Genomic DNA, 27,353 nt, shown 5'->3' with positions numbered 1-27,353 from the left:
TTGACATTATAATTAACATATAATATATTTTAAAAAAAATAATAAAATCACTCTGGGTTTTTTTTTTTTTTTTGTCTCCTCCATAGCCGGGGGGGGAGGGGGGACAGAGAGCGAGGCCAGTACCGCGCCCGCGGCCCCCCCTGCGGCCCGCGCCGCCTCGACTCGCACACAAGACTCTGGACCATGACCTCACAACACAGAAGAATGCAAAGTTACAAGTGCTTTACAAGAGACCTCCCATTCCTGCCTCCCCCCCCCCCCGCACAACCCGCCTCGGGACGCAGTGGCTGAAGGAGGTGGGGTGGGGCGCAGCGAGGATCGAGGGAAGGCTTATGTACAGGATTTTCTCTTTTTAAAGAATCGGGATTAGCCCAACCAACCCCCGCCAACGAGAGTGCTTCCCTCCCCTTCCGCCCCACCGCTGGGCTCTGTGGGCAGCATCTCTAGCTCTGGGTGCAGATGTCGGCGTGCACGCACGCACGCACGCACACACACAAACGGGGGGGGCGGCCAAAGAGATGGCCAGGACTGTTGTGGGGGTGGGGGACGAGATGCTGGCCCCCAATCCACTCCCTGCCCTCCCTCGGTTTAGGGGTCGCGCCGTCCCCATTTGCCTGTCTCCTCCCCGCTTTGAGGGCCCCGAGTTCCGACAATGCCTTGGCTGCCTGCGACGATGCTGTTAACTGTGTCTGCGCCCGCCCGCCCGCCCCGCCCCCCAGCCCTGGAAGCCCCCACGCTGCCCCTGGGTTCGAGGGCCCACCCCCTCCGTCAGCTCCGCCTGGTTCTCCATCGAGTCCAATCCCAGAGGGCCCTGGAAGGCCAAGTGCCACCGATAACCCAAGTGACGGGGGGTACAAAGACCGAGGGGGCGCCCCAGCACCGCGGCGCCCCCCGAGTTCAGGGGGCAGGAGTTGGCCCCGGCTTCTCCCCGGCGCCTTCCTTGCCGGGCGGCCTCCTCCTCACTGCTCCTCCCCCCTCACTGGAGCCGGTCGGTGCGGAAGGAGTCCTCGACGGACGGGTCGGTCAGCAGGGCGTAGGGGTCGGTCAGCATATTGAGTCCGTCCAAGGTCAGCGGCTCGATCTTCAGGTCCTCGTCCAAGCCCAGGGAGGAGGAGTCCACCTCAAAGCCGGGCACGGCCGCCAAGACTGTGGCAATCTCTCGGGAGATCCCAGGCGGGGAGTCCCCTGAGACAGCGGGCGGAGAGAAAAAGAGGAGGCCATGATGCAGACCAGGCCTTGACCAATGTGCTTTGGATCCAAGAACCAGCCCCAGCATTTAGGTGCCGGACAACAGACACTGGGGGAAGTTACCCGACTTAGAGAAGCGGGTGGAGAAGGGACTTCCCTTGATCTCCTTTCTGACATAGGACAGAAACAGGGTTGCCTGGAAGAAAGATTGTTTTCACCCTTTCTAGTGAGAGAGTATCCTAGACTAAAATTTCTAGGTGCCATGGCTCCCCGGCACCTGGGATTTGTCAGTCTCTGGCATATAAATGTGGAATGAGACGTTTGTAACCCTAGAACCACAAGGCAGCTGATGCAATTGATTGGCAGGAAGTTCAGGCTGCAGAAAGGGAAGGACCTCTCAACGCAGCAGGTTACCCGATGGAACTCTCCGCCACAAGATGAGGCAACGGTCATTAGTGCATTGACAAGTCTCTCAATGGCTACGAGTCACAATGGCTATACGCCACCAGCATATAATCTGCCTCTGAAGCCCAGTTGCAGGTGAGCAACGGCAGGAGAAGGGGCGTGCTCCTCATGCTGCAGCTCAGTTCCCCGATACAAACTTAAAGACCCAGCACCTGGAACAGTCCTCTCCTGGGGCTGTACCACTTGAGGCTACAGGGGGTGCTGACCAGGGCTACATGTTTCAATGGGCCCTCACATTTAATCATCTGACTCTTGACTCCTCCTGCTCTGACTCTTGACTCCTCCTGCTCTGACTCTTGACTCCTCCTGCTCCGATATGCTGACAAGGCTGCTTCGCAGGTGGGCTGCCTTCCGCCAGAACGCCTTTCCCTATTTAGGCTCTCTCACTCCAGCCCGCTCTCAAATCTACAAGCCACCCCCACTCACCTGTGAGGATAATATTGGGGATGTTACTGTGGCGGCTGCAGTTGTTCAGGTTCTGGCGGTTGAATAAGTGCGGGTCGTGCGCGCTGCTGCCTCCCCCTCCCGCCGACAGGCCCATGTTCTCGCTCTGGGCGTAGTTTAAGGCACCCAGGTCTTCTGGGAAGGGGTTGCTGTTGAATCCAAAGCCTCCCGCCATGTGCTCCGACATGCCGTACTGATCGAACTGCAAGAGAAGAACGCTTTGGACTGAGCGGGCAGGCTTGGCAACCGTCACGGGAAGCAACGGAATCAGGCCGGCTACCGCTTCTTCAGTGACTGCAGCCAGAAGGAAAATTCCAAACTGATGGTCTAGATACCCATGGCAAAGAGAGCATCCCCTATGATAAGGCCCTCTTTTTACAAAGAGAGCATCTCGGCCACCTTTTGACAGCGCACTTAAATACGACCGTGTCCGAAATGTGCAAGAACAATCTGTCGGTAACGGAATCAGAATTCTGGGCCATAGTTTCTGATTCCGTTACACATTTATTTTGCCTATTTCTGACACCATTTATACTATTTTAATTTTCATTATTAATTAGATTGTTATACCGCCTCACCCAGATGGCTCTAGGCGGTTCACAAATGTAAAAGATGATTTAATGAACCAAGAAGTAACTTAATCTACCCCCACCCCAACTAGCGTGCCTGAGTTTAGGAGAGCCACATCCGGACCGCAGTGCCCTAACCAAGCGCGATACTTACGCTGCCCAGGCCAAAGTCACCCAGCGGCTGCCCGAGCTGGTGCTGCAGTATCGAGTTGGACTGGTAGTAGGCCGAGTACGGGCATGGGAACTGCTGCTGCTGCTGCTGCTGGGGGGCCGGCTGCCGCCCTTGCTGTGGGGCCGCCCCTCCCGGCGCCTGAGGCTGGTGGAGAGGCTTCTGGCTCTGCTGGAGCAGCAAGCCAGGCTGGTTGTAGGGATACGGCGGCAGCCTCTGGTCGGCTGGCAGTTTGCTGGTGTCCAGCGGCACCCCCTGCGGGGAGAAATGCATGCAGGGAACACCAGTTAGGGAGCCACACTGCCACTTGACAGCGTGTGGGGAGGGAGGGGATCGGGGAGAAGCCACTCCTGCCACTGAGAGTCCAATAGCCCCATCTAGTGGACATGAGCGGAAGGAAAAAGGTTACCCTCTGGTCTCGCTAGGATGTCCAGACGCGAGCGGGGAGAAGGCGCCCAGGGCGAGGTCTGCCCACCCTCAAGACCAGGCCTGCTCAACTTCGGCCCTCCTGCAGATGTTGGCCGACAACTCCCATAATCCCTGGCGATTGGCTACTACGGCTAGAGATTAAGGGAGTTGTAGTCCAAAACCATCTGGGGGGCCTGAGTTGAGCAGGCCTGCTCAAGACTGATCTGGATTCGTTGGGGGCTATTGAGGGAGTGCGGCTGCGTTCCCTCCAAGGCAGGGCTGCTCAGGTTCGGCCCTCCTGCAGATGTTGGCCGACAACTCCCATAATCCCTGGCTACTGGCCACTGTGGCTGGGGATTATTGTTCTTTATGTATTATTTATTCGATTTCTATACCGCCCTTCCAAAAATGGCTCAGGGCAGTTTACACCGAGAAATAACAAATAAGTAAGATAAATAGTAGTTGGAGCTGTAGTCCAAAATGTAGGCCTGAGTTGAGAAACTCTATTCTAAGGCATGCACATGTGTGCACACTCACACTTTTTTTTTTTTTTTTAAATTTCCGCTCAGTTAATTTGAGATCCTGCTCAGGTTGAAACAGGAAGGCCCCACTCTGAATGCAGGGACGCCACACGCTGCCTTGATACTACTGCTGCCCAGAACAAAACTCATTCCGCACGCTGGTGGGGACCACTGGAGGGCGGGGTCCAAATCCAGGAGTGAACTGAGGGGAACTGGGGGGGGGGGTTGTGGAGATCCCCAACGACCTGGAAGAGGAAGTGGGCCCTGGCAGGGATTCCCAAGCAATGGGCCTCCAGATGCAGCTGGACTACAACCCCCGTCAGCACCTCGCCAGGGATGCTGGGAGTTGTAGTTTAGCAACATCTGGAGGAGAAGAACCGGTTGGGAAGCCCCGTCTCAAGGGCAAAGGGGACCTTGGAGACCCCAGGACGACGCCCCACCCCCTCCGACTGCTAAAAGTGGAGGGCGGGACGCTTTCCCCTCTGTCTGAAGCCAAGATGAGATGGAATCGACACAACGGAAGAGGCAAACAAACAAAGAAAACGGCGGCCAATAGCAAGTGAGAGGGGCGCCGGAGAGCACGCCCGCCCCGGCCCCATGCGTACCTGCGTGATGGAGGACAATGTGGGTGACATAGTTGGCGAAAACTGTTTGGGGTGCTGCCTTCTGGAGTCGCCGCCCATGGGGAGGGTCAGAGGGCTGAGCGGGACCCTGCGCCGGGGCGAGGCGTTCAGGGGGGCGTAGGAGGCGGCGGCGGGGGCCGAGGGGGGAGCAGCGGAGGAGGAGGAGGCGGCGGCGGCCGGGCTGCTGAAGCCGGACTGCTGCAGGGCCCCAGGGGGGTTGCCGGGGGCGGACTGGACCGATTGGCTGCTGAGGGAGGTGGGGAGGGAGGGGTTGCTGAGGGAGGAGGGGAGGGAGGAGCTGCTGAGGGAGGAGGGGAGGGAGGAGCTGCTGGGGGAGGAGCGCAGCGAGGGGTTGCTGAGGGAGCCCTGCAGGGAGGGGTTGCTAAGCGCGGACTGGATGCAGGGGTTACTGAGGGAGCTCTGCATAGATGAACACAGGCCTGTGGGGAACAAAAGAAAAACCATGAGAACCAGACATACCCGCCCGCCCCACAACGGAATGAGAAAGGAAGGAAGGAAGAAAGAAAGAAGAGACACACACAAGTCACCCATGGAGACATGGAGCGCCCTCTGGCCCGAGGCCGTGCAGCCGAAAGTGGGGCGGCCAGCACGCAGATGGAGGCGGGAACAGAAAGATGGCATGGAACATCCACCCCGCCGCCAAGGAGAGGCCCTTCGTCCCTACAGTCTGGCTCGGGAGGCCGCACCGGGCGAGGATTCAATGCGTGCCACGAAGCCAGAGGGGGGCGAGGGGGCACCACCGCCCAAAGTCAGGAAGCCACCAGGCCAGGGGTAGAGCCCCCGAGGGGGAGAGCATGGTGGCAATGATACAGAAACAGAGGGCTTTGAACCGGGGGGGGGGGCAACCGGAGGCTCTCCAGCTGTGGTTGGACCACAACTCCCATCATCCCCTCTCCATCCCAGCAAGCATCCTCCCCACCTACTCCTCTCAGAGAAAGTCTCTTGGGTGCCTGAGTCTCCAGGGAAGCAACCCTTCCAAACCCTTCCTTGAAAAGCAGCCCTGTGTTTTAAGGATGTCCGCCAGGCAATTCCAAGGTTAACGGAATCAGGCACATTACCACTTTTTCTACGCCAATAGCCAGAAGCACATTTCCAAGTTGGTCTTATGAATACCCAGTGGCAAGAGAACGTCTTCTATTATAAGGACATATTTTTACAAAACCCTTAAACAATATAGTATATTGCATCTAGAATTATATATATAAATACTATATCTGAAAAATGTACAAAACAGGTTGGTAACGGAATCAGAAACCACACCACCGCCCCCATTCTGATTCCGTTACCAATGTGTTCTGAACATCTCGGACCCTATCTATAATATTTAAGGGCTTTTTCCCCAGTGGGTATATATAGCAACCATTAGAGCATGTGCCTGTGGTTGCCATCATTGAAGCAGTGGCAACATGGCCAATTCCATTACCCTTGGAACTGCCCATTGTGACGGTTGCCAAGCCCTTGGAATGGACCCTCTGAGGCATGGAGTGGAGAGCCCAACTTCCTCCCATGATGCTCAGCGACAACCGAGCAATCCCCAACAAGCCACCCACCGTATCAGAAGAGCCAACCAAGATAGTTACTGGTGGTTGGAAGAAGGGTCAGCCTGCTCTCCACTGGCCACACCCACCCTGGCCCCCAAGGGCTCCCGCGGGTGTACTGGGGACGGTCCAGCCAATACCTGACTCAGGCGAAGGCTCACCTGGGGAGTTGTAGCCAGGGCCAAGGCCCATGCCGCCACTGATGCCCAGGTGCGTCATGGTGTTGGCCAGGTTGCCGGTGCTGCTCCCGCCACTCAAGCTGGGATATCCCGACTCATCCGGGTCCAGAGGCGTAGGCAGCGGGGACGGAAAGTGCAGATTGGTGAGGTCGGGGAGGGAGCCCCCCGTGTTAAGGTTGGAGGGGATCAGGGGCAGATGGGCCGGCTGGTCTGGCGACGGGAAGATGCTAGAAGGAAGAGACGGCGGCGTGTCTCAGGAGCGGGTGCAGAATGCCTCTCCAGGTCCAGGGAGGATGTACATATGCCGGCTCCTGGGAGGAAGAGCGGGCCGTACCACTCCAGACCGGGGGGGAAGGGGCTGCTTTTTAGCTCTGCAGTGGTTGATGTGGGAAGCCAAGGTCTTGTTCACATATGGGGTGGGGGGGTCATCTTAGCACCAACACTTCTCTCCACTCTTTATTTCAAATAGACCCCTCCACAAAAGGAAAGAGCCAGCTATATACATAATCACGCAATCGAATTCAATACAAGAGGGAAAAAGCCTTAAACGTTGGCAGAGTATATAAATAAGCCCCTAGAGCCTCTGGAGTCAGGTGGTATATACATTAAATTAAAAATAAATGGCGGTGGGGGCGGGGAGAAGAGGACCTTCCGAGGACGTTTCTCTCAGCACCAACACTTACTGAATCCCAGGTACCTCACAGGACCTCGGACGGGCGGACGACGAAGAGAGCTGAGGAGGAAGAAGAGGAGGAGGCAGGAGGCAAAGTTACCCTAAAATAAATACCCCCACCCTCTCCTCCTGCCTCCATCTCCCAGTGCAAAAGACAGAAGGGACGCTTCCAGTCCCCGCTAAGCCTTCTGCCTGGGTGCCAGGAAAGGACCGGACAAAAGAGAGGGGCTTGGTGGTGACGACAAGCAACAGATTTTGGAGCCGAAATCTGGGGGTCCCTGGGGAGGAGCGTGGAACCCAGGCCTCCCCGGGGCTAATCTGGGGTGGGGGGGAATCAGGCAATTCAAGTGGGACATCTGAAGTTGCCATCACTGCCTCAAACTTCCGGGATCTGCTTGGCTGCCGTTGCATTCCCAAGATGGTAGTGACTCCACACTCAACGGCAACTGAGAACTGCAGGACAATCCCGCAAGCTCCGGCAGAGGTTTGAAGGGCCAGGGAGGGGATGGATCCATCTACGGGGCCGTAATGCTCGCCCCGCATTTCAAGCAAGCATCACGAGCCCCCGGGGTGTGCATTTCTGAACCGGCAACATCGCGAGGCCCTCCCAGTGGAAATCTCCCTTCCGGACAGCAACCTCCCTGCCTCTGGGAATACAGGCTTGGGGTGGCCTTGCTGCCCTCTCGGCAGCCCCAGCTAGACCCACCTTTTTGGGGTCCCAGGGTTTCAGCAACTGCTTGCCGTCATCCAGGAGGTTCTCTTCGATGGAAGGCACTTGGAAAAGAAACACTGGGAAGATAAAGAGGGCCACACGTCCAATTACACACCTCCCAACAGGCACGGCCCCAAGACACAGCAGAGATACAGAGAGGAGCAGAGCAGGATGGGGGCTGTAGCCGCGGTGCCATGCCTGGGCCGCTGCACTCAGGCAAGGCAGCATGCAGGGAGACTAGCAACCCCACCCAAGGCCACTCTGTCCGTCTGTGGCAGAGGCAAGGTCTGAATTGGGAACTTCTGAGTTCACAGCTCTGCCTCACTCTCTACGCTGCCCTATACCACTCAGGGCACCCAACCCAAGTTCAAATCCACACTCAGCCACGAAACCCACCGGGCGACTCTGGGCTAGTCCCTTCTCTCTCAGCCTAACCTACCTCACAGGGTTGTTGTGGGGATAAACATGAGCATATACACTGCTCTGGGTTCCATGGAGGAAGAGCAGGATATCAGTGTAAAACAACAAAACCACCAAGGAATGCCGAAGAGGGAAAAGTTACCTTTGCTGTCAATGTCACCGTCCAGGTAACCTGCGAGGGAGGAAAAAGATGCACAATACAGTCAGGGGGCATCCAAGCTCCTTTGAGCGACAGAAAAAGGAGGCAGAAAGCACTTCTAACATGGAGAGCTCCACCGGTTCTGCAGGATCCACCAAGATCTTTGGCGTCCTGGCTTCGTTCGGCCACAAAGTCCCAGCAACCAGCTCAGGCCCTCCTCTCTCCCCACCCGCTGCCACACACCCCACATGCCCATTGGGCTTCCGCACATTTCACGAGCACGCCTGCACCCACAAAGCAGCCGGGGAATTGCCGTCTGGTAAGGCGGCCGAGAACTCTCTCTGGGAGACCCCCAGCAGCCCTGCTACCCTCCCAAGAGTGACAGCCCCCAGACTCCCTGGGGAGAGGGAAGGACTCTGCAGGCCCTTTGGAGGCGAGTGGGGCAGAGAGAGCTTGCTGGGGCAGAGACTCAGAGATCAGGCAGGAGGGCGCACTCACCGCTCTTGCGATTTGCAGGGGGGCCCCCCTGGGACGGGCCCAGGTATGTGTCCTGAGGGTTGGGGTTCATCACGCTCGTGTGTAGGGCAGAGTCTGAATTTGTTCTGGCGGCAAGAAAAGAAATCAGATACTCATTTACCTCCGTTAGAATTCCCAAAGCCCAGACAAACTGAACTAGACAAGGCTGCGGAACTCCATGACACAAGAATGCCCGATTCGCACCGGTGACCCTTGACAGCTGGGCGGCTATCCCTGCTCCCCGACTCACTAACTTCAGGCACAAACTGCACACGGCTGCTCTCTGACGGAATCGGCCCAGCTTTTGCACTCTTCGCCTTCTCTGCAAGGCCCCCTTCCCTTGCCTGTCCTCAGCCATACTGAGGCTCAGTCGAGGGGAGGAGAGGCACAGCCCGCCAAAGAAACAAGGGGTGCCCCCTAGGTGTGTATTAGACCTTAACGCTGTTATTCGGGGATAATCCCCACTGATTTCACAAGTGCCTCGGCCGGGCTTCGACCAGGAACACTCAACCGCCAGGACTCCCCCGAGGACCCTGGGGAATCCTCCCCCTGCAACAGAAAATCTCTCTCAGTCATTGTTCACAGAACTCCCGACTTCCCGTGGACTACTCGAGAGGAAGCCGTGGCCAACCCGAATGCACCGGGGACCTTGGGACTGTGTCCCCTACTTTTGCCCCTCAGAGGCGTGGACATTTTGGGGCTGCCCCAGTTCCAGGGGAGGGGGAGTTCGTTTCCATCCTGCCTGCTAATCCCGTGCCTGTTTTTTTTTTAACCGCCCCTTGATGGTTCTGAGCATGGCGGCACTTTGGCGAACCAAGCAGACACCACTCTGCGCAAGCGAGCGCAGAACGCCCTCCTCCTGGCGACCCAGTCCGCCCTTTCCGGCTGGGGCCTGAAGCCCCACCTGTGACCTGCCTGCCTGGCTGCTCCGGCTCCAGACAGAAACCCCAGAAAGGGGGCGCGCCGGGGGGCAGGGGTCCAACGTGGCAGGAGGAGCTGGACGTGCTCTGGCCAGACTGCCCCATCTCGACTTCCGCCCTCCCAGACGAGCACCCAGCGCAGAGGGAGAATGCAGAGGGGGCGGGTGGGTGGGCGAGTGCCGCGGCCCATGAACGAAGCCCCCAGCGGCACAGACAAGAGAGCGGCTGTTTGCCGGCGGCCGGGGCGTGGGCAGGAAGCTCTGGCTGCCCCGCCAGGGTCCCCTTTGGCTAGCGCCCAGGGCTTTGGCGATGCCTTTGGGGACAGGGGCTGGAGTGGGAGGGAGGGAGGCGAGGCTGACGTCAGGGGCAGATCCCGCGTGCGTCCCCCAGGGAGCAACAACGGGAGCATTGTCGCAGGCAGCCGGCAGGGTTGCGTGTCTGCTGCCAGCCTGCCGGGGTCCCTTCCCTTGTCCATTCAAGCAAGCACGGGGGGGGGGGGGAGGGCGGTGGCAGAGGGAGGCTCGTCCAAGCTAGGGACTCTCACGCCAAAAAAACAAAACCAAAAATGGGGGTCCAGGCAGGGGCGGGGCAGGGCTGGAAGGGGGATCCTGTGCTCCCCAAGTCACCCCGAGACCGACAGCCGGCTTCAACCACGGCAATGAAAAACAGGGCCCGGGAGACGGAATGGAAGGCTTCGTTTTTGTTGGGCTGGGTCGGATCCGTACCCAACACGCACCCAGCAACGGGGCGCGTGAGCCGCCGTCTGGCACAAACCCAGACGGCTGTGGCGGCGGCGGCGGCCGCCGGGTCTCGACGGAAGGGAGCGGGCCGTTCATTCCTCAGCGGTGGCTGTGCGCCAGGCTAGCTGAATGGAACCTCCAGGTCCAGAGACAGTATACCTCGGGACACCAGTTGCTGAGCGACGGCAGCAGGGTTTCCCAGGGGTCGTGGGCCCAAACTCCCAGCATCCCCCAGCCAAAGGGGGTGCAGCTGGGGACGATGGACGTTGTAGTCCACAACATCTGGGAATCCCTGGTGGGGAGGGCCGTGTCGGGGTCATAGGTCTGCGTGAACTCCACGATGGAAGGGGGGGGTGGAGGCTGTGGAGCCCCCCTGTCCCGCGAAGGGAGTATCTTTTGAAGAGACAGGGGTGGGACTAACTAGACCTGTGCAGCCGGAGCTCTTCCGACAGGCTGGGGTCGGTCCACAAGGTCCGTAGCCCTCGGGGTGGCCAGACTCCAACCACAGAGAGCCCACCGGAGAAGCGTAAGGCGTTGTGGCCGACGACCGAGAAAAGGGTGGCCCTCCGGGGCCCTGCGGAACTCCTCTGCTCAGTGGCCGAGACCCTGCTTGGCAGGCAGAAGGTCCCCGGTTCCGTCCCTGGCAACATCTCCGGGGGGGCTGGGAAAGACGCCTGCCAGGAACCTTGGAGAGGGAGCGGCTGCCAGCCAGTGCGGACAATACTGAGCTCGACGGACCCAGGGTCTGACTCGGTATAAAGCAGCTTCCGACACAAGCAGGATCAAAGGGTCGGCAGGTCCCCTTGGGGCAAAACAGGGCAGGAAGGTGCCTTATAGTGGGTCGAGCTACGGGCTCCCTTTGCCTTAGACGGTCTGCTCCGACGGGCACAGGCCCTCCAGGGTCTCAGGGTCCCTGGAGCCCACCGGGCTGGAGACGCCAGGGGTGGCATCTGGGCCCTGCTGCCTGCAAAGCAGGGCCTCCGGGCCTCGGCGCGGCCTTCAGGGGGCTCCCGGCCCCACCTCGCCCGGGCGGCCCAGCTCCAGGCATCCCGTGGTCTCTGGACGACAACTCCCATCATTCCCAGCGACAGCGGCCAAACAGTGATGGGGACTGTGGCCCACTTTCCGCAGGAGCGCCAAAGCCACGCAGCCCTCATCTGGCCTTTTCGGGCCCCGCTACATGAGATCCCGGACCTGGAGAGGCCAGGGATTGAACCCAGGACCTCTGCAGGCCAGGCGGGGCTCTCTCGCTCCCCTCGGAGGCCAAGGCGGCCCCCCGGCTGCTCTCTGCCCTCGCCTTCGGTCCACATCCCCACCTGCGGAGGACCCGGCTGCCCTCCCAGCCCACGGGCCCACGGGGTGGGGGGAAAGGGAGGGAGGAGCGTCTCTGCAATGGAATTTATAAAAAAAGTGGTTCACCTGTTGAGCGCCGCGGGCAGCCTAAACAAGTGCCTTTTCTCCGTGGGAAAGTTACCCCAAGGCATGGTCCTTTACAATGAAAAACAGCAGGGTTACTTGGGGGGGCGCGGGGAGACCCCCACGAGGGGATTAGTCACTTGACAGCACAGAGAGAGAGAGAGAAAGAGAGAGGAAAGGGGGGCTGGGGGGGAGCAGGGTTAAGGGGGCCGAGGAGGCAGTGGGGAGCCCGAGGCCATCGGGTCTGGGGCTCAGCTCTGCCGGCCGGGCGGGGATGGAAGCAGGGAGGGAGGTGGCCCGGCCCCTCTAGGAACGCCAAGCCCGGGCCAGGGAGCACAGGCACGCACAGCTGCGGCTCGGAAGGCAAAAGGGAGACCTCTCTGGTCAAGGCAAGTTTCTAGTCCTCTGCAGGAGCGTACGAGAAGCAAGGCCCCCACTCTGCCCACTGGAGTCTCGTCCCTTCCTTGTGACCCCTAGAGGCCGCTGTCTAGTCAAACCAACTGGCTGAAACCGGGGAGGCGGAAGAAGACACCTCTGTCCGCCGCGGCTGCAGCCACTCATGCCCTCTGCGCTTCTCCCCGGGTAGTCCCCGTGCTGTATCTGCAGCCTGACCCTCCTCTCCGGCGAGACTCCGCTCTCCAGGCCCCAAGCCCTGAATTCAGAAATCAAGCTGCTAGTCCTTAAGGTTCCAGAGGGGCTTGGAAATGTGTGGGCAGCCCTTGCTGGGATCTCAGCAGCGGAGGGGGCACCTAAGCCAGATCTCCATGGCGGGGGGTGGGGGGAGAGAGAGGCACCAGGGGGCTGGCACAGCTCTCCCCCCTCCCACCCCCACCGACGTTAGCCCCACAAACCTTCACCACCACCCTAGAGAGGGAGGCCAATAGGACTGCCCCAGATGGCTGGCACACAATTAAGGACCCACCAGGGGTCTTGGGGTGTGTGATCTATACAGGTCTCTCTTTGCTTGGCACAAATGGCGGCGGGGCGGGGGGGGGGGAGACAGGACTGCATTTCAACCCCCCACCCCCGGGTACTCTTTCCTAGCCTGCGAGCTGCAGAGCCCCAGCCGTGGCGTGGACACTGAAGCTTCTCATTGCTCCGCAGGGATGCCGTGGGCTTCAGAAGGGGGCAATCAGAGAGTGTCAAGCTGTTCGGGGGTGAGCGGAAGGGGCGTGGGGGGCGGTGAAATGGGCACAACACAGACCCTCCACCGGGGATGGACCATAGGTGTGTGGGGGGAAGGTTTCGAAACAGCAGAGCGAGGAAAGGAAAGCGTGAGTGGACGCCAAACAAAGACTCCCACCACCACCACCTGCACACAGTTATGCTAGCCCAGGAGTAGGCAACCCATGGTGGCCGGGGATGATGGGAGATGTAGTCCAACACCACCCGGAGAGCCCAGGCTGCCTACTCCTGGATTCAGCTCGCCCACCCCAGAATGCCCCGGGGAGAGGGAAAGAAGCCAAGGATGCCCCGGAGGGCGCCCAAAAGATGAGGGGGGCCCTCAACATCACAGCCCACCCCCTCCCCCAAAATGCAATGGTGAGGTCAACGGGATCTCCCACTGGGAGAGACTGGAGTGGGTGTGCTGATCCCTGTCCGGAAGGAGGCACAAACTCTTCCTCCACAGAGAGGGGGACCCACCCCACAGCCGCCTGCTTCCCCCAAGAGGGAGCTCCCCAGCCCCACACGCCAAGAGGCACCCCAGGAGGGCAAGCCGAGGCAGCCGCCTCCGGGTTCGGCTCTCACAAGACCTCGCCAAGACCCAGCAGGGCTGCAAGAGCGGGACCCAAACAGGGGAGGAAACGGATTCTGAAAGTCTCTTCCTGTCTTAGGCAAAGGCCGGTCCCTGCAAGCTGCAGGAAGAGGCGGTCAGACGGGGTGGGTGTGGGTGGCGCAACGGACTGTACCACTTCAAACTGCGGGAGGGCGGGGGGAACAGTGCCATTTCCGGAAGTAGAAAGCCAGCACTGCCAAGTACAGGAGGGAAGGGCTCCCTCGCCCAATACGCTAATTTTGCACCTGCAAGGATATGGTTTTCTCGTTTTTAAAAAATATACACAGGGAAAACGTTGTCTCTGCCCCTCCTGCAACCTGAGATGGCTCAGTCTGCGCTCCCACTCAGAACTCTACCATGTCATTCTGCAGTGGCCAGCACCAGTGGCAAGGGGAAAAGAGTGCTTCCGGCCGTGCACAGAGTGCCCTCTCCCGCTCACATCCCTTCCTGCTGCCAAGTCCTCTGGGGTGGGGGGCAGGCTTGAGCCCTGGGGCTGGCTGATGTGAGGGGGAAACTGCACTGGGGAGAGAAGGCCAGCCAGGCCGAGTTGTGGGGAAGCGGGCACCACACACCGGCCCCTGAAATGTGGGGTATGCATGTGCATGTGTGAGCAACCCCTTCTGGCGGGGCCAAGGAACAAGGCATCCCCCGCCGCCCTCATGAGAAAGCCCCCCTAGTGCAGCTGGGTTGTGGTTTTTGCAAACAGTGGGGCACCCTTCAAGGAGTTTTTGATCCGTTTCTCCCTTCGAGGCGACTGGCCAATTGGGATCAAGGATCACGCGACACAGGAGAGGGGTGGGCTAGGGTGCGTTTCCCTGAGGCCTACTCTCGGCAGCCACCCACTGGAGGCTGAATCGGGGCCCCTGGCCAGGCTCAGACGGGACTTCTGCGCGGAAGACAGCCCAACCCTAACCTCGGCCTCCAAGGGCCCCCCCAACAGGCGCTGAAATGCGTAGCCAAGCTTAACCCGGGAGCGGGACCACCCATCTCGGCTGCACTGTGGGCTCCTCTCCACGCCGGATGAGGACGCTGGAATCTAAACAGAGCTTGGAGGGAGGGGCAGAGGGCGCGGGGTCGGGGAGCCAACACACACTTGGGCCCTCGGCCGCCCGAGAGCGGGGACTTTACCTCCTCCAGCTGGGCTCGGCGGGGGGAGACAGGTACGCAGGGCTGTAGGGGGAGCTGTCCATGTGAGGAGGGGGTTAAGGAAGACGCCGTCTGAGAGCTGGGGAGGGGAAAGGGGGGAGGAGGCGGCCCGCTGCAGACACCACAACGCAGCAGCCCCAAATAGTGGGCTAGGATGGAGCATGGACGGACCCGGGAAGGAGGGGGCGGGTAGACGGACGCCGTGGGGCCAAAGGATATCTGGCGCATGTAGCGGCGGAGGGGGGACACCATGCGCCGGGGATCCCGCTGCACCCGTTCCACCAAGCCATGGTGCCGCGTGCCACGAGCCGAGTCCAGAGGCGAGTGGAGGGGGCCCTGGAGAGGGAGAGAGAGAGAGAAAGGAAGCAACGTCAAAAAGAGGGCTTCAGAGATGGGCTGGAGGAAAAAGGCAAATACAGCAGAACACCCAAGGCTTGGCCCTCGAGGCAATTTGAAATCTATCCCAAGACAGGTCCCAGATCAGCGGAGGTGCGGTCCTGAATGGCCTGAGGCAGTGACGCAATGGGGCAGAGGGAGGGGTTCCCCCCCCACACACAATGGCACCCCTTCATCCCAATGGGAGAAAGTCGATGGTAGCAGCCTCATGATGAGGGGGAAACGTCTGCCCCCAGCACTGGGTGGCCCAGTGGACAGGGCCCCATGGCGGGGGGGGGGGGAGAAGGGACAGCCCCCAAACACACACACAAACCCTCTCACTCTCACATTTGATCTAGTCCACCAATCTCTTCTTCACCCCCACTTCTGTTTGCTGCGCCCCAGAAAACCACATCTGTCACGCGTAGGCACAAATGGAAATCCTGCGTTAAGGCGAAGACTTCTCTTACAGATCAGTTCAAATGGTACAAAGCACAAAGTGGTCAGAAATTTCCCCGTGAATTATATTCTCACAAAAGACAATACAAGGCTTTGTTGAAGGCGGGCGGGGGGGGGGATGGCCCAAGGGAAACATGGTCCCAGTTAATTAATCCAGGCCACTAAATCCAACAATTCGGCCATGCTTTGGTGGACCACCGTGGGATGCTGCGAGGCCAGACTGTTGCTGACACCTGGGAGTCGTATTTCCGATTACTGTATACAGAAGAATCAACTAAGGGCTCTCTCCCGGACCCATTTATCAGACCTCCCTCCCAGTTAGAATTTTAAAAGCCGCCAGCCCAGATGAAACCTGGAAAGGCTCCGGGAGCCGACGGTATCCCCCCAAGAACTTATTAACAGCAACACTGAATGGTGGGCCGCAGGGTTGCTTTTCACCTACATTGGATGGAGACGTCCAAAGAGCAGGGCCGCGCCACGATTATCCCCGTTTCGAAAAAGGGAATGAAATCAGACCCTGCCAATTATCGGCCAATTTATGCCAGGCCCCTTGGCTGGATGTTGTGGGACTGGCTGGACCGTGAGAACATCTTGTCCGATGAACAGGCAGATCTCAGGGTGGGTCGGTCCACTACAGACCCATGCCTTATATCACAGGACTGGGCTGAGAAATGGAGTTCTAAGCCCCCTGGAGCTTGAAATACTGCATCTGTCGACCTCAAATCCACATTTGACTCCGTACCCAGGGACAGACAGTGGGAGAAGCCTCCACAATAGACTGCCGGTTACTGGCACTCATTCGCAGATTACATGAAAACCACCATCTCAGGGTACTCTGTAATCCACAGGGCCATCTGTCATGCTTAGTCTCTGCAAACGGCGGGGGGGGGGGGCTCTTCATATTGGCTCCCTTCCTGTTTAATTATTATATATATATCAGTTCACTGGTCCAGGCTCTTCCTTTCACCCTCCAAGATTGGAAAACCGGCCAATTCCCGCCCCATTATACACAGGCGATACTGCTATTTTCTCCCTTTTCAGCAGCAGGGCCCAAAAGAGCACTCCCCAGGCCTTTGCCCCCTATGGCTCAGAGGACAAATTGACCACTGCTTACTCTAAAACAAGAGTCACGATCTTGACTAAGAGCCTAGCTAAACACAGATGACAGGTCAACAGCCATGACACAGAACAGGCTTAGGCTGCAGAAATATCTGGGGGTGATCTTCCAGGCCTCCGGCTCCAGGAGGGCCCAGACTGCCCAGGTCACGGAGACGGCCCCAAGAAGCGTCGCCACAACCCTCAGATTCTATGCCCCAAATGGAGGGTCATTTACTCCTTCCGTGGTTAGTGTGTCCCAGGGTAAGGTAGTGGCTCAACCGTCGTATGGATCACAGTCCTGTGTTTATAAGGATTGTCACCCCCGGAAGGCGATCCAGCCAAAGCTTCCGAAAGCTCTCTTCAGAGCATCACGCTGGGTCCCCAGGACTTCTCTCCGTTTGGAGTTGCAGTCACTCTCCATCAGAGGGACGAGCCTGGTTAAATCAGGTCAATTTCTGGCTCAAACGTGCGGCCCGATGGGACTCGCCCCTTTAGCCCTGGCTGACACAGCTGCCATTCAGGCTGGATGAGAGTTTTAGAGGATCAACTCCAGAGTGGCAGACTCTCTCCACCAGCCCCGTCTCTGGGCTATTCTAAGGCAAACAAGATCTTGAACGACGCATTTGGGAGACGGATTTGCAAAGGGACAGGCGCCTGGCCTCCCACTGCCGGAGGTTGGAAACCTCAATCAAGCTTTCTCCCAAGCAAAATCCCATTACAATCTTGTAACATCGGAGTACCAAAAAGCTTTCACCTTAGCGAGGCTTAATGTGCTGCCATCAGCTGTCCTGGAGGTGAGAGACCTCCGAATTCCTTATGCTGGTCAGATTTGTCACTGCCAGATGGGAGAGGTTGAAAATGTGGACCAGTTGCTATTATATTGCCAATTTTAGAGAGACATTTGCTTTCTTTTTATAACCCCAGTTTTAAAGAGCTTTCCAGGCAGGATAGATGAATTTTATACCTCTCTTCTTCTTCTGTCAGACTCCAACACCGACATTATTCTTAAGGTTGCAAAATTTTGCTCCAGGGCCTATTCCATTAGGAGTCAGATGGTTAAATCTGCAATTTGATTCCCTGGGGAAGTGTGGGTCTCTAAGAACTGATTTAGTGTTTCCGTAATATTGGGAAATTGGGATGGGATGTCAGCTATAAACGTTGGTTTATTCTTGGTTTTTCCGTAACTCTGCATTTCCCCCTTGTTTTTGTCTCTGCTTGTTTTCTGGTCTCTGACGGTCATAAACTTAATCTGAATCTGCTTTGGGTACAGTTTTTCCTCATTTGCCCCACCAGGACTTGTACAACTACCACAGCATCCTTGGACAGAAATTCTGCAGGATGAGCTTCAGCCAGCAGGGAGGGGGAGAAAGCGGCACCTGTCAGTTTCCTCCTGTCACCCAGCTGTCAATTTCAAGCCAAGTCCAATTTGTATGCTGCTTTGTCTGTTTCATGGGTACTCAAAGCAGTTTACAATAGCAAAGAATTACAAACACACAGGGATAACTGACCAGAACAATAAGCCACTAAACAAGAACTGAGCAATGTTGACTCAATGTGAACTCAGTTCACACTAAGCCACAATTTAAGGTCAAAATTCAAAGCAGGCAGCAGCAAACAAATAATAATATGGTAACAAAACCATTCAATCCAGCCTGCTCCTCACCGAGGGCCTTTCGCTGCTCAGTTGAGACATTTCGGAAGAACTTGATCTCGCATCAGGGCTGATTTTATCTGTAACTTCGGGATCCGCTATGCTGCTTTTGACTCCATGTAGACTGGGCGAGATTTTACTGCTATGCCGCCCTGGACGGTCCATCTTTTGGACCACCCCAGAAATCGTTTTCTAAAGTTACCAATAAATCAGCCAGTTCACCGATTCACTTCACTTCACTGATCTGACCAACATCACAGCAACCCTCTCTAACTCCGGGGAAGGCAGTGCAGCTGGGGATGATGGGCATTGTAGTTCAGCCCCACCCAGCTGGACAGCCAGGGCTGCCTACCCCTGCTCTAAGTGGATCAGAGGAAAGCAAACAGACCCCAGACATACAGAGCACAGCAGCAAGTTACAACGACAACTTACCAAGCACAGGAATCCTCTAAAGACACAGACACACACACACACCCCCAAAAGCAGCCCACCTGTCCAATTTCCAGGCTCTATCATCGTGCAAGTTAACCCAGCCCCCCCGCCCCCGGGGAGAAGGTGGGGTGGGGTGGGGTGGGGCAGCGAGCAACCAGACCTGTTGCAGGGATCCTGGGCCGGTTACCTGAAACTCCGAGGCGCCGCTTCCGATCTGGTTGACGTTGGGCAGGGAGCCGCTGTAGTAAGGGCCCCGGCTGTGTGCCAAGCGTAGCTTCTGAGCCTGCAGCTGCAGTGGGGGAGAAAGCAAGACACAGGTCAGCAATGGCCTGCCCCCTTTCCCAGCCCCAAACGCGATCCCCTAAGGGTTTGCGCGCCGCCTTGTTTGCACGCCGCCTCTGCCCACGCTGAGCAGAAGGCCAGCCGGTCAACCCACAGCTCCTGCCATCTGGCTGGCCCCACGCAGCATAGCACAGGGGCGAAGAGGCCAAGCTACAAACAAGGGCTTCCCCGGGTCTGACCTCGCCTCTGCCACCCACCCACTCGGTGGCCTTTGGCAACTCTCTTAGCCACAGCCCCCTGCTATCAATACAACAAAAGAACATAAGCACAGCCCTGCTGGATCAGGCCCAAGGAAGCCCATCTAGTCCAGCATCCTGTTTCACACAGTGGCCCACCAGATGCCACTGGGAGTCCACAGGCAAGAGGTGAGAGGGGCATGCCCCCTCTCCTGCTCTTGCTCCCCTGCAACTGGTATCGAGAGACAGTTAACAACAGGAACACAAGAAGCTGCCATATACTGAGTCAGACCCTTGGTCCATCTAGCTCAGCATTGTCTGCACTGACTGGCAGCCTTTCTGGCCGATTACGTACGCTGCCCTCTACTGAAGGCCCAGAAAGGCTGCCGTCTCTCTGATTCTTGCCTTCCCTCCACTCCCACCTTATCACATCCTGGCAATCTAACCCCCACCTCTGCAGCTGCCTCCGGCATTCTCCTCTCCTGTGTTCCGCCAGTCCCGAATTCTGAAGAAATGGAATTAAATATGCAAAGCAACGGATTCCATGCAAATATGCTCTATTTGCATAATTTAGCCCAAAGCACCATGCATTTCACGTTCGGGGAGTAAACAGACCAGGAAGTACACATCACCCTTTTTGCTTTTCCCACAAGGGAAAGAGTAGGTCAAGTCTCACCCAGGGACAAAAATGCCATTTGCCTGTGGAACCCATTGCCACAAGGAGTAGATAGATAGATAGATAGATAGATAGATAGATAGATAGATAGACAGAAGTTGTGACAAAATTACAGAGCTTGGTCGAGGCCTATTAGCCACAACAGCCAAATGGAGCCTCCCTTTTCAGGAACACTACACCTCAGAGCACATGGGAAAGGCAGAGCGAGCTTCTGTTTCCAGGGTTGTGTGTGTCATGGGGCCCACAAGCAAGATGAACGAAGCGTTTGCACCTGGAACGCTTGAAGAACTGCCACTGTTAGCCCCTTCCCATGTTTATGATCAAGGACTGATAATCTGCTTTTCCACTCACGTGAGTTCTCCAAGTGGAGAACCTTCTAAACCACACGAAAAATATATAGATTAATGCATTTGATACAAAACAAAATCATCATGAGCTTAACCAGCACGACACTTAATACAAACCGAGCTAAGCTGCATCGTACATTAACGTTAAAAGCCAGCTGGAAAAACACTGGCTTGAAGAGACCACCTAAATGGGGCCCAGGCTCTTGAGACTGAGGAGGGGGCTGTCAGTCCACGGTAGAGCATCTGCTTGGCATGCAGAAGGTTCAGTCCCTGGCAGCATCTCCAGGTAGGGCTAGGAAAGACTCTTGCTCGAAAGCCTGGGGAGATGCTGCCAGGCAGTGTTGACAATCCTGAGCTAGACGGGCCAAGGGTCTGACTCCACTGGCAGCAGCTTCATGGTAATGAATTCTATCAGCTTGGGGCAGAAACCGAGGGAGCCCCACGGATTGTCAGAGGCATCTGTGACTATGGAGACGTTGTTGGAGATTCATTATCCCCCCCCCGCCCCCCGTGATTGGGAAGGAACAAATGGGAACTGGCAGCAGGGTTCTGAACGGGGGATCTGGGGCAGGCAAAGCTGAGGCCTGCGTCCAGTTTCCTCCGACATCCCCCAGTCCAGGCGGCTTCTTGAGTCCCGGGGGCTGATCTCCGCCTCGCTTATCTGCCTGGGGAATCTCACAAGCCACAAGCCTTTCAGGAAGGACTGGTTCAAGACGACACCCAGGCCCCTTCCAGGCACTGAGCGAGTGGCCCAGTTGGTCGGCCGGCCGGCCGGCCACCCCTGAACGTTAATCGGGAGCTTGCTGCACACCAGGGACCCCCCACGGCCTTTCACAGAGGCCGGGCGCCGAGGGATCGCCAAGGTGAGGCGGCCACGAACCCCAAAGCCCAGCATTCCCTGCAACGTGGGGACAAGGCAGAGAAGCCGGAGGGCCGGCCAGAGTGCAAGATTCCAGCTCTGCTCAAAATCATGATCGCGACCTCACCGTGGCCAAAAGAACCACGCCAAAGGGTGTCAGGAGCAGAACGGGATCTGACCATTCCAGCGGCCACCAGCGGCCCTCCTGGGAGAGGGGCACCCTCGTCTGAGCTGCCAGCCTACGTGGGGCAGAGTGTATATATATATTGTCAATTCTGGTTTTCCAACATGAAAGCCCTAGAAAACAAGACCTTCCCAAGGCCTGGCCCAGAAACCGTTTTGCCCAAAGGCGCGGACCGTGAGCTCAGGGACGAGAGCTGGTCTTGGGTGGAATCTCCCCTCTGCTAAGCAGGGCCTTCCTGGTTTGCATTTGGATGGGAGACGACGTGTGCGCGCACTGCGAGATATTCCCCTGAAGGGATGGGGCCGCTCTGGGAAGGGCATCTAGGTTCCCAGTCCCCTCCCTGGCAGCATCTCCAAGATCGGGCGGAGAAAGAGAGGTTCCTGCCTGCAACCTGGGAGAAGCCGCTGCTGCCAGTCTGGGTTGACCATACGTAGCAAGAGGGACCCAGGGTCTGACTCAGTCTATGGCAGCTTCAGGTTCTAGAGTCCTGCTTCAGGCTGAAAAAAAGAGGAGGGCTGGGTAAGATGGGCCCCTGTAATTGGCAGGCAGGATACAAGCTAGGGGTTGGCCAGAGATGGTCTAAATACAAGAAGCTGGCCGCCTGCCCTCGGCTGGTCAAGAGAGCAGCACTTCCGGCCTCGGGCTCCAATCCGTCGCTTCTGCCCCAGAGGGCAGGGGTGGGCCACACACGGCCCGGGTCCTGCCCCTGCCCCTGCCCCCCTCAGCCGGGCCTAGCCCCTCAGGCCACGCCGACTCTGCCCCCCGGGAAGACGCCCTCCCTCCCGCCCCCTTGCCTCCCTCCACGGCAAGCCAGCCCCCGCCCAAAGAGATTCTCATCCTTGGCCTGGTCTAATTTTAACCCATCTCTGGGGGAACCAACTTCCCCCCGATTTCCCGCGGGAGACGGCTCCATCGGCATCCAGATACGCCGCGCAGCGAGAGACGGTCGCAGGACGGGGAGGGAGGCTACGCTTGGAGGTTTGCCTCGAGCTACGCAGGAGAATTATTGAAAGGCAGGAGAGGAAAAAGGCCCCAGGGCATTTCTTCTCGTGCCAAATGCCGAAATAATATTTCCGAGGCCGCCCCATCTCCAGATGCCTGTCGCATTTCAGAGCTCTGAAAGAGGACCGTTTGGAGGGGCAGAGGACGCGGCGGGAAGCAGGCAAGACCCCCGGCAAGCAGATCAACCATCCGTCCGGGCCTGGGGACCAGAGAGTCCCTTTGCGCATGTGCACCCAAGTCACACACCAGGGCAGGAGAAGCAGGCCACAGCACAGCCCGCCATGGACGGCTGAAGGCCACGGTTAACAGCCAACACATCTCTTGGAGCAGCCCAAAATATCGGGGTGCCAAGGCCCGTGGCTTGTCCTCTCACACTGGTGAGGATCTGGCCCCTTCATCTTTCCAAATCGGAAGGGAGGAAACGGGGACGGCGCAGTCACTGTTTATTCAAGAGTTTATCCCGCTGCTAACTGAGCCAAGGGGCACCTTTGGAAAGTGGCGGTTCTCCTGGGTTTCGCAGGGGGAGAGCAACTGGCCCTATCCAACCCCAGCACCACATCCCTCCAGGGGCTGGTGCGGGTGTTTCCTGCTTGCTTTTTAGATGGTGAGCCCTTTGAGACAGGGAGCCATCTTACTAATTCAATTCAATTAATTCTCGGGGGACTTTTGTTGCAAAGCGGCACATAAATATCCGTAGGAGTAGACCGCGATGCGTTTCGAGCAGCTGCGCTGACAAGCTGAGTATTCTGCTTTGTAAACCACTTCTCTGGAAGGAGAGTCTTTACTCGAAAGGCATCGAGACCTACTCTTTAATAGCCATTCCTCTTTCCTTCCTTCCTATTTGTGGGTGTGCTGCTTTCCTCTCCTGTGTGCTTCTCTTCAGCCCTTCGCCGCCAGCAGCTCCTCCTCGCCGATGCATCTTTGAGCACTCAGCAACGCCGGCACCCACCCGGCCCACGTCCAAGAGGCCCGCTGAGCCTAGGGCTGGCACCTCCGAAGGCGGATCCCCGCCAGCGCTCCCCAGCAGAAGCAGAAAACTCCACAAGTCCAATACTTCACTTCTGTGCTGTAGGCGCTGCCCGTTCAGTGCACTCCCCACTGACTGCCCCCACATGCAGCCTCCTCCCAACACACCACGGACGCCAGCTCAAGCCCTTCCCGAGATCACTGTGATCTGCCCCCCCTTCACAAGATCCGGACACTTCACACCGACTTCTCTCCCAGGCCATTTGCCCTCACCCCACCTCCTCTAGCAATGGGCTCCCTACCCTAGATCCTGTGCCCAGGAGGTCCGTTCGCCTAACACAGGACTCTTCCTCACCGCCCTGGAAATTGTGCCAATATACCCTTAACCCTAATCCTGAGTAGTGCCTCGCCCATTAGGCCTCCCTCCCATCCTCTCCTAGGCCAGACTGACAAGCAGTGTTCCCTCTGACAGGGATTCCCAGATGTTGTTGACTACAACTCCCAGCATCCCCAGCTGCAGGGGCCTTTGGCTGGGGATTAGGGGAATTGAAGTCAACAACATCTGGGAATCCCTGTCAGAGGGAACACTATTGACAACTATGGTTTCCTAACTCCCTGCTGTCAGAAACTTTGACTCCCCCCATCTTGTGTTACCCCTAACAGCCCCAAAGACCATCTCCTAGATACAAACCCCCCCACACACACACAGTATCCATTCCTATCTAGCAGGCAGCATCCCCCCATATATGTCACACCCCCGAACCGTCTCCAAGCGCCCCGCCCCGCCATCAACAGCGCCCCTCCGATGATCTCACTGCACCCCAGCCCTAGGGACCTCCGCCGACTCACTCCCGCCCTTTGGCAACACCCCCATTACCTCATTCGGCCCCACTGCCTTCACACACACACACACACACACACACACACACACTGGCCCCACTCCTCAGCGCACGACCCATTGCTTGACCACCAGAGTCAAGTTGTGCTGTCTCCCAGAAGAAGTCTCTCCTAACTGCTGCCAGGATCCTGATCCGTTAGGGATACCCTACCCACAAATAAGCTCCCCCTGCCCCACCATGGACTTATTACTTCAAACCTCCAAGGCACTCTCCCACCACACTTCCAAACACACACACGCCCCTAAGCCTTAAAAATATCTACCACTTTCTCCCAGGGCTGCCCCCTGAATACCCCTCAGGACCCTCCTCTATAGCACCTAACCCACCCCGCCAACTGCTTCAGTCAGCTCCTCAGGACCTCCTCCCCCCACACTCCCCCCCCCCCCACAATGACTTCCTCAGGCTCAAAGTCACTCTGGACTCTGCCCATCGGGACCCCAGACTCTGCGCACACAATATTAACTCTCAACCCTCACACACACACACCCCCAAAACACACACTCCCCCCCCCGCCTTGTGCGCTCCCCAAATCCACCTTCAAGCTTCAACCTCTCCCAGGACTGCCCCTTGAACACCCCTCAGGAGGACCCTCCTCTAAAGCACCTTCCCCTCCCCCCCAAAAAATCCCACTCTCTCCATGTGCACCCCACAAGAACTCCTTCAGGCTTGGCCCCCCAACCCACCCCCAGGGTGCCGCCCCCCCCCCAGACCACCCTCAGGAGAATCCTCCTGGGAGCCCCCGCCAAACACCCCCAAGACGTCATCAGGCCCACCCAATCCCCGCCCCTCCCTCCCGCGAGCCGCCCTGCCATTGGCTGCTGCGTCCCACCCGCCCCCCCGGATGTGGCGGCCCCCTCTAGATGCCCTCCACCGGAAGTAGTGCCCCCCCAGACACCTCAAGACCCCGCCGGGACCGGGCACGCCGCCGCTCTCCTCCTCCCGCCTCTCCTCCGCCTTCCTTACCCGGGTGGTGCCCAACTCCATCATCACCTCCTCGAAGGCCGCCGTCTCCTCCGCCTGCCGCTGCTTCTGCAGCGCGATCTTCTCGCTGAACTTGCGCGGGTTGGAGGCTGCGGCCGCGACGCCCCCGGCCGCCGAGGAGGAGGAGCTCGGCCCGGCTCCCGCCGCAGCGGCGGCCCCCGAACCAGGCGCCGCCATCTTGCTGGTCCTCCTCCGCCTCCTCCTGTGAGAGGAGCGGCCGGGCCGCGGCCTTCGCCTATCCGCTTCGCCAGCCAGGCCCGCCGCGGGGCATGTCGGGACAGCGAGTTTGTTTACGTCCTCGCTGACGTAGGCGCCGAGCGACCGGAGGGCGAGGGAAAGACTCCCCCTCCCGGCATGCACGGCGCGGCGCAGGCAGGGGTGGGCGGAGGGACGGCGGGAGATGGAGTCCCGCGGCCTGGCAGGCGCCGCTTTCGCCTGCGGGGCTGGAAACTACCTTTCCCACCATGCACTGCGCGCCGCCCTGCCCTGCCGGGACAGGGAGTTTCCCCGCTGAGAGAGTGGCGCATGCTGTTATTTGGGAGCGCAGCTAGGCGGGAGGGGGCGGTGCGGGACCCCTGAAAGCCCCCCCAGCCCGGGGCGTCTTGTGCAGCCTCCCCTGGCTCAGAGCCGTCAATCAGAGGAAGCATGGCCTCTGGGTGGTGGTGAACCGCCCAGAGACGGAGGTTTTGGGGGCGGCGGACTACAACATTTGGGAAACCAATTAATAAAAAAAATAGGTAACCTTCTCTCCTAACACAACGTGCTTTTAAACAAAGGAAATAAAAGATGAGCGTGCCCTTGAGCATGGGCAGAGTTTTTCAAAAATGCTTTTTAAGGGTTTTTAAAAATCTTTTTTGTTCGTAGCCGTCCTCTGGTACCCGCAACATCATGTTAGAACCACCGACTATATATAGCATTCCCTTTGCTCTGTCAAGTACACTGCAAAGCTTTCTCCGCTTTTCGGCTGAAAAGCAGTACATAGTCCCTTTCCGCTCAAATGCACTACTTGCATGCTACTGCAGCACAAAGCATGAAGGAGAGGTGTTGAAAACCTACCCAGGGCCACCCATGCTCGGGACTTGATAGCTAAGATTGGATTAATGCCATTTTACTAACCCACAGGTACACAAATTTACTGCAGGTCTGACTGTAAATGGCCTGGTCTTTCTCCAGCCACAGTTTAAAGCAGTAGGCAGCACCTCCCTACCTTAAAAATTCAGCACACCGCATCCTATCTGGGCCCACAGATGCGTGGCTGTCTGCATGTCTTCTTTGCCAACTTTGATCCCTGCAGATGTTGGACTACAATTCCCATCATCCTCCACTATTGGCCGGTGTCATTTTCCACTATTGGCCCGCCCAGGTGGTGGGAGTTGTTGGACAGCCGAAGTTGTGCAGCCTTTCCCTTACCTGAGAGTAAGTACCACTGAATACAGTATGACTCATCTGGAAATAATAAGCATGCTGAATTCAACAGGACTGACTTGCACGGGGACTTTCTAGGACTGAAGCAGGGGACATGCCCTACTGTCATCAAAGTGCCAGCCAGGGGCTCCGTTTAAAATAAAGTTGAACAAAACCTCTCCAAGGCTGTAGCATTTCTCTGCACGTCCGTGATCTGGCCCTCCTTTCCCCACAACAGCTGGAGGCTAGGGTGTGGAGAACGCACCAATCACCCTTGAGAAGGAGGTGTACAGTTTTTCTGTAAACAAGAAGGGGGAAATAGGGTGGGGGAGATGCCGTGCTGATGCAGAGAACAGGACCCAACTCAGTCTCCTGCCAACCATCTCTGGCATAAAGCCACCATCTGCACCACCCAGGCAGAACTTGGAAAGAAAATAAGCCCAAGAAACGTGCTTAAGCCGAAGTTTTGTAAATGGCATTAAAGGGGATTAATCAGGGGGATTTGTGCAAGGGAAGCTGGAAAAGTGAGTGATTGCAAACAGGAAAGGGATTAAGGCAGATGTGCCTGGCGCTGGAGAAGCACCAGCAAGCCAGGAAGAACAAGAGTGACATCTGCCTTGGAGTCAGAGCATGCCAGCAAGGCAGAAGCTGCCACGTTAGAAGCCAAGCAAAAATATACATGCCCCAAGGTCAGGCTGTTTCCCTCTACCTGGGGCCGAAACATATTTCCAAAAACTTGAGGGCTAGAAACTTGGTTTGTTTTAGAAGTGGAGGCCAAGATCCCAAGGATGCCCAGCTCCATGCCAGATTTCACAGTTGTCCCCACATACAGACAGCTGCTTCTACAGAACATAGCCCATTAGCCGTCTTTTTGAGCTACGGCACACAGATATTCTCACTCGGTATTCCGAATGCTGA

The 27,353-nt window shown here is 57.7% G+C and overlaps 1 protein-coding gene across 3 annotated transcripts; it reads right to left on the bottom strand.

Annotated features, from left to right (window-relative positions):
- On the bottom strand, nt 1-25,328 carry CRTC2 (CREB regulated transcription coactivator 2). Of its 3 annotated transcripts, none has more exons than XM_053277486.1 (14): nt 25,014-25,328; nt 18,787-18,888; nt 14,804-14,920; nt 14,567-14,628; nt 11,665-11,733; nt 8,568-8,671; nt 8,073-8,102; nt 7,505-7,587; nt 6,809-6,858; nt 6,108-6,352; nt 4,370-4,827; nt 2,821-3,090; nt 2,080-2,299; nt 1-1,185 (listed from the first exon to the last, which is right to left on the bottom strand). In XM_053277486.1, exons 1-14 carry the CDS (start codon nt 25,206-25,208, stop codon nt 977-979), a joined length of 2,214 nt encoding a protein of 737 aa, XP_053133461.1. In that variant the 5' UTR covers nt 25,209-25,328; the 3' UTR covers nt 1-976. The 3 variants fall into 3 exon arrangements, with proteins under 3 accessions (XP_053133461.1, XP_053133462.1, XP_053133463.1); XM_053277487.1 differs by lacking the exon at nt 25,014-25,328 and adding an exon at nt 23,135-24,397; XM_053277488.1 differs by lacking the exon at nt 25,014-25,328 and adding an exon at nt 19,570-19,635.
- Between the last annotated feature and the right edge of the window lie 2,025 nt (nt 25,329-27,353).

The sequence above is a fragment of the Hemicordylus capensis genome, chromosome 14 (assembly GCF_027244095.1).
Source record: "Hemicordylus capensis ecotype Gifberg chromosome 14, rHemCap1.1.pri, whole genome shotgun sequence".
Lineage (NCBI taxonomy): Eukaryota > Metazoa > Chordata > Lepidosauria > Squamata > Cordylidae > Hemicordylus > Hemicordylus capensis.
This window is presented reverse-complemented; position numbering and strand designations above follow the sequence as displayed.